Source organism: Capsicum annuum, chromosome 12, assembly GCF_002878395.1.
Source record: "Capsicum annuum cultivar UCD-10X-F1 chromosome 12, UCD10Xv1.1, whole genome shotgun sequence".
NCBI lineage: Eukaryota > Viridiplantae > Streptophyta > Magnoliopsida > Solanales > Solanaceae > Capsicum > Capsicum annuum.
The window spans coordinates 212,151,264-212,159,659 of NC_061122.1; the positions used below are offsets into that span (position 1 = coordinate 212,151,264).

An 8,396-nucleotide genomic window follows, 5' to 3' on the forward strand; every position below is an offset into this window, starting at 1 on the left:
CATATTCAAATTCTCTCCACCATCAATCCATCATTGCCGCCGCGCAGCCATCACCATCTCTTTGTCCATTTCTTCACATTCCTTCATTTAATTTCTTCCCCATACAAATCCTCAATCTTCTCTCTTTTTCCGTTGCTAAAGTCACCCAAAATCTTGCCTAAATTTCAAGAATTAAGAATCAAGCATAAAAAAATTAAGAATGTTCAAGACATTTTTAGAAATTTGACTTATTTTTACATTTTAAGCTATTAGTTGAATCTTTAATATGATTGTAATGATGAAAAAAATAAAAATGAAGAACAAAGTAAATAAAAATTAATTTAAAATAAAAATACATGAGTAAATATGATATTAATGCATGTATTATATCGTCCACTCCGAAATTAAAGATAGCATCAAAAAATTAATTTTACTTTAAAATAATTTAGGGGTGACAGGACCGCAAAGTTCAATATGACGGTAAATTTAATCAAATTAGAAGTATTTTTCGGCCTATTGTCCCAATGAACTAGTATTAGAAGTGAACCTATGTGTAGTTTCTAGTTTCCTTAATTCTTTTGGGGCAAACCCCCTCATCAAGAAATCAAAAGCCCTAAAACCTCACCAAAACCCCCCCAAAATCACACAAATCCCTCGTCAGAAAATCTTAATTCATTCCAAAGAAACCCAAAAAAGGAAAATGGGACTAAGTTTCCTAACAAACTTAGCTAAGCACACAACAATTCAACATTCCAAACGTTATTTCACTAGCAAGAATTCTTCAATTTCTAGGATATGGACAGAATCCAAATATTGTGTTAGTAACAATTTCAATTCAAGAAGTGTTACAAATACCCCTCCTTGTTTCTCATTTTTGTTTCTGTTTCGAAAATCGTATTCATCTTCGTCTTCGTCATCATCGAAAAGCCAAGTGGGGTTATTGGGATGGTATTTAGGTGCTTTAGAGTCTCGTCCAATTATCACTAAAAGTATTTCTTCTGCTATTATTTATGCTGCTTCTGATGTTACCTCCCAGGTATATTTCCCATTTCCTTGTCTAATCCTCTTATTAAGTACTCAATCCGTTTCTAAATACTTGTCGTCCTTGCTAAAAATAGATATTATTTTAGTATTTGTCATTTTAGAAAAATCAAGGCATAATTAGTTGTTTGTTTCCATCTTTAACCTTAGTCATAAATATGTAGCTATATAAATATAGTGCAAGAAGTACTCCCTCCATTCCATTTTAGTTGGGTACATTCCATTTTATACGATGATTAAGAAATCATAAATTGAACGATGAGTTTTACTATTTTACCTTTTACCCATATTAATGATATTCATTGGGCATAGGAATGGACATTGGAATTGTTATTGTTCAAATTTAATGTATATTATTAATTGTAGGGGTAAAATGGAGAAAATTAATTAATTCCATTCTGATTTAGTAAGTGATCAACTAATATGAGATATTTATTTTTAGCAAGATGACCACTAAAATGAGACGGAGGGAGTATTAAATATAGATGAGTAATAAATAAGGACGGTTTTGTCAAATTACCTTCTAATTAATGTTTTTGTTAAGGGGTGTGCAACTTAAAAAAGGTGATAGGTAAATAGGAATGGAGGGAGTATGTTTTATATTATGATGATTGATGTATGCTTCATTTTTACTTATCCAGTATTAACTTGACACAACGCTTAATGAGCAATAAATCAAATGACAATTTTATTATATCACTCTTTGAATACAATAAATTCAATAATTTGAGAAATTCATTTGAAAATGACTATAGTTAATAAGAATGGTATATTAGGAATTACTAGTGATAAATTATCTATTGATATTCCAAATTAGACAAGTAAAAGTGGATATCTATTTTTACGATGTAATTTTATGTTCCTTTTTTGTTTGTTGGATATCTAAGCTTGGTAAAATATGATTATGGTTCAAAGTGAAAGACATGATGTTGAGTAAATGTATAAGGGGTCGTTTGGTATCCGGTTAGAATTTTGCAGGTAATAGTTACATGGGCATTATCTATTCCATTTTCTACCTCGTGTAAGATAATACACCAATTCCCTCATAACTTATACATGTATTAGTTATGCGGGTTTTTAAATTGCAAAACAATCATCGTATTAATTTCAAATAACTTAGTTCCTAACTAGCTATCACATGTTGTATAACTTACACAAAAATTAATACATGAATGAGTTACTTCATTACTAGCGACAAAATGACCCTAAGTATTGGTTGAAGCAAATGAGATACATGAAGAAATGAGTATAATCTTTTGCCACCAGGAAATAGCTCAATTGGCATTAGCATCCAAGTGCTTGGCCTAGTGGTTCAATGAAGTTGGGTTTAGTACCATGGAGTTTCAGGGTCGATTCCCAATAGAGATAAACACTAGGTGATTTCTTTCCATCTGTTCTAGCCTTGGTGGACAGAGTTACCTGGTACTTGTTGCTGGTGGGAGGTGGCAGGTCTCCCGAGGAATTAGTTGAGGTGCGCGCAAGCTGGTCCGGAACTATGGTTATCAAAAAAAACAAAAAATAGCTCAATTGGCATAGGTTGAGGGATTAGTATCTTTAGTTCTTTAGTTCGCCCTACATCAACCGGACTAAGTCCACGATTTAAGTGGATAACGGTAGAGGGGTGGGTCCATCATACCCGAGTTTAGAAGGCTGTAGTTGGCCCAAAGGGTTGGCTCTAGATGGATTTCTCCGTTATTAGAAGAAGAATGAGATGGGTATATTTTTTATATGCAACTTCTATTTCTGGAAGAAATATTTTCAACAGTTCAAAAAAAACCAAATTGGAAAATAACTCGTCAAGAAAAAAGTTTCCTAGAAGCATTTTCTGCCTGCCTTACCTAACTGAACATATACTGGTGATTTTTTCTTTGATTTGGTAACAACTGGCAAATTGTAATTTTTTGATGCAATGAAATTGATTATATGTGGTTTGCATTTTCCAGATGATTACAATGTCACTGTCAGATTCTTTAGATATAATTAGGACTCTGCGAATGGCTGGCTTTGGACTACTAATTTTAGGAACAGCACAACATTTTTGGTTTAACTTTGTGGGAACGGTATTGCCAAAGCGAGATATCATTAGTACGTTGAAGAAGCTGGCAATGGGACAGCTTGTTTTTGGGCCTGTAATTAATTCTATTTTCTTCTCGTTCAATGCTGCTCTGCAAGGTACACATTAGGCTCTTCTCTCTTTCATTTGCTTTCTGCCTAGTTCTTGCTTTCTGGTACTGAAGTTGCTAATTCATTATCTTAATTATGCTGTGTGTCACAACTCACAAATGACAAAGGCACATAACTTTACATCCCGAGTATGACTATGTATCCCAGAAGAGAAATGTTGATTGAAAAGTATGAAAGAGGGGACTGCGATGTACTGATTGTCACGAAAACATGTGGAAAATTGTTCAGAAAAGCAGTTCCCAGTCCAAAAAGCGCACTACTGGGACATTAGAGATGACTGATACACACTACGCCACTCTGTTGGGGATTTAACTTCACTTCTTTCTGCATTATGGTGTAAAGCAATATGTTTGTTTTGTTTATTTTGAAGATGAAAAGAACATGACAAAGTATAGCAAAATACAAACAACATAAGGGAACATCATAGAGGCGGAATATCTAATGCCTAAAATACATCGTTAATAGTAAAATGATAGTTCTTTTTTCCTGCCAAATGATTGCACATTAGTTATTTGGTACTATCCAAGCCAGCTATTTTTTTCCTGAGATGGTAACATAGTATCCAAGCCAGCTATTCTGACCCACATTCCATTATTTATTTTAAAACCTGATAAAAAAGACATTGTTTATTTGGTGGTATTATTCAACCATAAATCAAACTAAAAATTTATTGAATGCTGAGAGCTTTAGCATATTTTCTTTGATAAGAGGCTTTGGAAAAACCAAACAATAAAATGAATAGTTGTGAAAGTGGAAATAAGACTTATTGATATATGGAAATCTCATGGAAAGGATTTGATATATGGAAACGTCATGGAAAGGAACTAATGTTTCGTATTTTTATTTGATCAGTAAACTAATGTTTCCTTTTGTTTAATCTTAGTCAACCATATACACAATATCATAGTTCGTGTGCAAAAATGCCTCATACTTGTCTTTGCATGGATGCTTCCCCTACTACCCCGATTTCGCTGAACTACAATTTGTGCACGACACAAACCTTTTTACTCGTTTTTTGGTTAATCTCTGTCTTTGGTTCAAGCAATCTGGAATGACATTTAATTCCTCTCACTTCATGCGCTATGATATATATAGTAGCTCTTGTGACAGAAAATGTAGGCTCACTTGATATCTGATGTTGATGTCGACAACCATTTGAAGGACTCTAATTTTATAATCTACCTTGCTATATACATGTATGCACGATGCAGGTACTGGTAAAATGCTCAAGTGCCCGCAAGGTGGGGATGGGATCTGGAGAAGATTGAGGGGACCTAGAGACGGGAGTGGGTGGGTAGGAAGTTGAAGCATGACTGCAAGAGCTCTATGGAAGGAAGGGAGTTGCAAAGTGTTGGGGCTAGGGGACTGGAGTGAGTCTTAATTTTGATTCGTGGAAGCTATCCAATGCATAGAAGCTATCCAATCACTCTAAACGTCCTTCTTTGGAAAATAAAATGGAAAATCAAAGGACCTTTTCTGGAGAATATGCATTACTTGCCATAATGCCATTGAGTTACTAATAAAAGTATTGGCTGAATATTCAGTTACTGTCCATTCAATATGAGTCGACACAGGTTTTCAATCATCAGATTTGGTCTCTTGAGTAACTTAAGAAGATCAATTATTATGGCCTAAACTTGATTGCCACAGTGGGGATGTTAGATTCTAGTTGTGATTTCTTTTCTGCTATTGTTGGTGTGTCTTTCTACCTGACCTCAGGAAACAGGTTTTATGAGTTGATGCCTATAGAATACTTGAAACGATCTTCTCAATTACGTGAAATATTTTTGTATTAAGATGTTTAAGTTGGCGGGTCTGGTTGAATGATATCGGTGAATATTTACCCCATTCAGAGGCTGAGATTCTGAATATTACATTAACGGTTTTGTTTCTTCTAGGCTTTTCCTCTTGTGAATCTCTGCCAGTATTGCCAGTATAATTGTCTACACAATTGAAGATTTCCACGACTTATCTAGGAAGCTTTCTTTTAAGCTTCGTAGAGTTAGAAATTTTCTATAAGAAATCTGATTGTATGGTCTAGGATTATTTGTCAGCTTTGTTAGGTCTGATAATTGCCTTTGCCTTTTGATTTACTGTCTCATTGGTGTAACATGATTTAATCCTTCAAGTCTTTCTTATTGTCACTTTCAGGTGAGAATGGGGAGGAAATCATTGCAAGGTTGAAGCGTGACCTGCTCCCAACAATGATGAATGGCCTAATGTACTGGCCCGTGTGTGATTTCTTGACATATAAAGTAATCCCTGTCCATTTGCAGGTACTGTTTACAGTCTTTTTTTTTTTTGCAAGGAGAGCTAGTTCATTATGTTTCATGAGATATGTTGGTTGGACTCTCCAAAGTTGCTGCTGCACTCCTATCGTATCCTCCTAAAATGCACTACCTTTTTGAGGATCCAACATGCAACTCGGTGACAGTTTTGAAGTGTTCGAGCTACATAGAGTAATAAGATGATCCAGAAATTCTGGGGTCTTTTTGGACCTTCTGACTCAGCCCAATATGCAGCCCAACAAAGACATAGACTCTATCTTTGTTGGACTGCATATTGGGCCTATCATAGGCTGCATATTGGGCTGAGTCAGAAGGTCCAACAGGTCTGACTACAATCCCTTAAGGGAAGCATCTACTGCTCTAGTTTTCATCAAACTCAAATCTTTTTTGAATTGCTTAATTTAACTTCAATTATTATGAACCTGGTCTTTTAAACACTCGTAAGGTTAACGTTTTCGCTGATGCTCTTGGCAGCCATTGGCCAATAGTGCATTTGCATATGCCTGGACGATATATTTGACGTATGTGGCCAGCTCAAAGAAAGCTATTGCTGTTTAGTTTGTACCTCAAAAGCTCTGGAGGATAGAATTGAGATAAAATTGTTGCTGATCAGCCCTGCACATATTGTGGAGATCAACAATGATCACAAGATGGTATAGAATTGGTCAAGGCCCTTGACTCAAGGGTCACAATTTGATTCATTCTTCCATTTATTTTCTTCATTTTAAATTCGCACTGTATCGATGAATGAAAGGCATTGAGAACATGCCACATCTAGTACCATTACAATGTTTTACTTTTCGTGCTGTTTGCATTGCATAGTAATGTTATTCTGCATGGCTTATCAACTTTTGTAATGCTATAGAGAAACACATGTTTCTTCTATTCAGTTGGCATGTATTTATGGATAGTTTTCATTTTCCTGTAGTCTATTTTTATCTAATTTCAGTCAGGAGAAGGCTGTGGCCATATGACTAGCAATAGACTATTTTTACCATGAATTCAGCTAAAGCTATACCTCACCTTGCCACTTGGAGGTTACTTCTAATCTACAGCTCATCATCCCCTTTTACCCCTCCTCATCATCAATAACATACCCAGTGAAATTTTACACGTGGGGTCTAAGGAGGGTAGAGTGTACACAAATTTTACCCGGGAGGTAGAGAGATTGTATCCGAGGACCTTCGACTTGAGTACAACATATCAAAGTAGACATCCTTTTCCCCTTGTCATTCTCTACATTAAGTTTTAGGTTTTTAACAGCAACTCTGCACAATCTCAGGTTTTAGTTTTTTAACAGCAACTCTGCACAATCTCAGAACTTAGTCAGATACATAAATTGTCACTGTCTGAGCTTGATTTCATTTGAACTTCTCTCATTTAGTATTATATAAATATTTTTTTTTTTTTCGTTTCAATTTATGTATCACTCTTTTCATTTTAGTCGGTTTAACAAAGAATGACACTTTTTTAATATTTAGTAATAAGATTTAAACTATAAACTTTTCATTTTATGCTAAATCAAATTAATCATTTGATTTATAATCACTTAAATATGTATAATTTATTTTTGCATTTTTTGATTAGATTAAAAGACTCTAAATGAGCAATGAACACTGAACATTTTTATCCCTCTCAGGTGCTCTCACCTTTTGTCTCTTGATAACTTGAATTCACAACTTCAGGATTAGAAGTGAGGGTGCTTATCATTCAAGCAACTCCCTCTTGTCGAGCATTAAACTTAGATCATACCCCTTCTGTTTTACTTTATTTGCCTCCTATATTAGAACTATTTTTTCCACTTTATTTGCCTCCTATATTAGAACTATTTTTTCCACTTTAGTTGTCCATTTAAGTAAATCAAAAAAGTTTTGTTACTTTTACAACCTTAGTATTAACAATATAGAGAAGTACCAGTGGATATCAAACTCCGAATTGCAAAGCACCATCAATAAAATTAGTTTAATTAAATATATTCTCTCCATTCTAAAATAATTGAATTATTGGATATGATACACCCTTAAGAAAATTTTTTTAGGACATAAATTGTAGGTTACTTTCTACTATTACCTTTTTAATTGTTCTTAAATTACCCTCCTAAAAAACGTGAAGTACTTAAGAACCTCATTAAATGAAAGGTAAAATTGAAAGAAATTTCCAGCATATCTGTTGAAGAATGAATAATTTATTTATTTTGGACATTAAAAAATAGCTCAACAATTTATTTATTTTGAAATGGAGAAAGTATCTTCAATTATAATTATTTTAAATGATGTGATAAGTTTACGTGGATCGATTAATATCAAACGGTGAAGGTGAGTAACATAACAAACCATTAATTTCAATCACCAATACATGTGAAGAATTACTAAACCGTCAAGAAATATTAAATTATGTTTTATTCTCTTTATATCTCAAATGTTGCAAGAAGCCAAAGAAAGGTCTCTTTTAGGGTGATTTAAAAAAGGAGACCAATGTTCAAGACAGACAGCAAAGGCTCGTCTCCCCCCATGTTAAGCATTCAGTTCACTTCATTCATTCATTCCTCTTAACTCCAACAAAGACAAAAAATACTAGCAACAACAAAGGTGCAATAACTCTTCCCATTTACTCTCCCTTTACACATTGCACTTTAGTGTGTCATTTTCTCCGTGACTCATCCTCACATAATCATTTCTTTATTCTAACAGGACTTCTCTGTACAATAGGGCCACTCTATTTTGCTCCCTCAGTTTTAAAATGCTTTATTCTTGTTAACATGACATATCTCCTAAAATAATATTTATTAAAAATTTATTTTATTAACTAATCTTAATAATTATGCTATAAAAATATAAATTTAATTATATACACTTTGTTAATCATTTAATATTAAAGATATTATTAAAACAACATAATAAAATT

The 8,396-nt window shown here is 33.8% G+C and overlaps 1 protein-coding gene across 1 annotated transcript; it reads left to right on the forward strand.

Moving 5' to 3' along the window:
• Positions 1-404: 404 nt before the first annotated feature.
• On the forward strand, positions 405-6,413 carry LOC107851423 (PXMP2/4 family protein 4). The gene is made up of 4 exons (XM_016696425.2): positions 405-1,015; positions 2,964-3,192; positions 5,356-5,480; positions 5,967-6,413. The coding sequence occupies exons 1-4, from the start codon at positions 680-682 to the stop codon at positions 6,048-6,050; spliced, it is 774 nt and encodes a 257-aa protein (XP_016551911.2). The 5' UTR covers positions 405-679; the 3' UTR covers positions 6,051-6,413.
• The last annotated feature ends 1,983 nt before the right edge of the window (positions 6,414-8,396 follow it).

Bases quoted from the DNA above. Each gene is read 5' to 3' on its own strand.
- LOC107851423 (XM_016696425.2), top strand. From the start codon at position 680: ATGGGACTAAGTTTCCTAACAAACTTAGCTAAGCACACAACAATTCAA. The intron at 3,193-5,355 runs GTACACATTAGG...TGTCACTTTCAG, and splicing joins GTTCAATGCTGCTCTGCAAG to GTGAGAATGGGGAGGAAATC. The intron at 5,481-5,966 runs GTACTGTTTACA...TGCTCTTGGCAG, and splicing joins TAATCCCTGTCCATTTGCAG to CCATTGGCCAATAGTGCATT.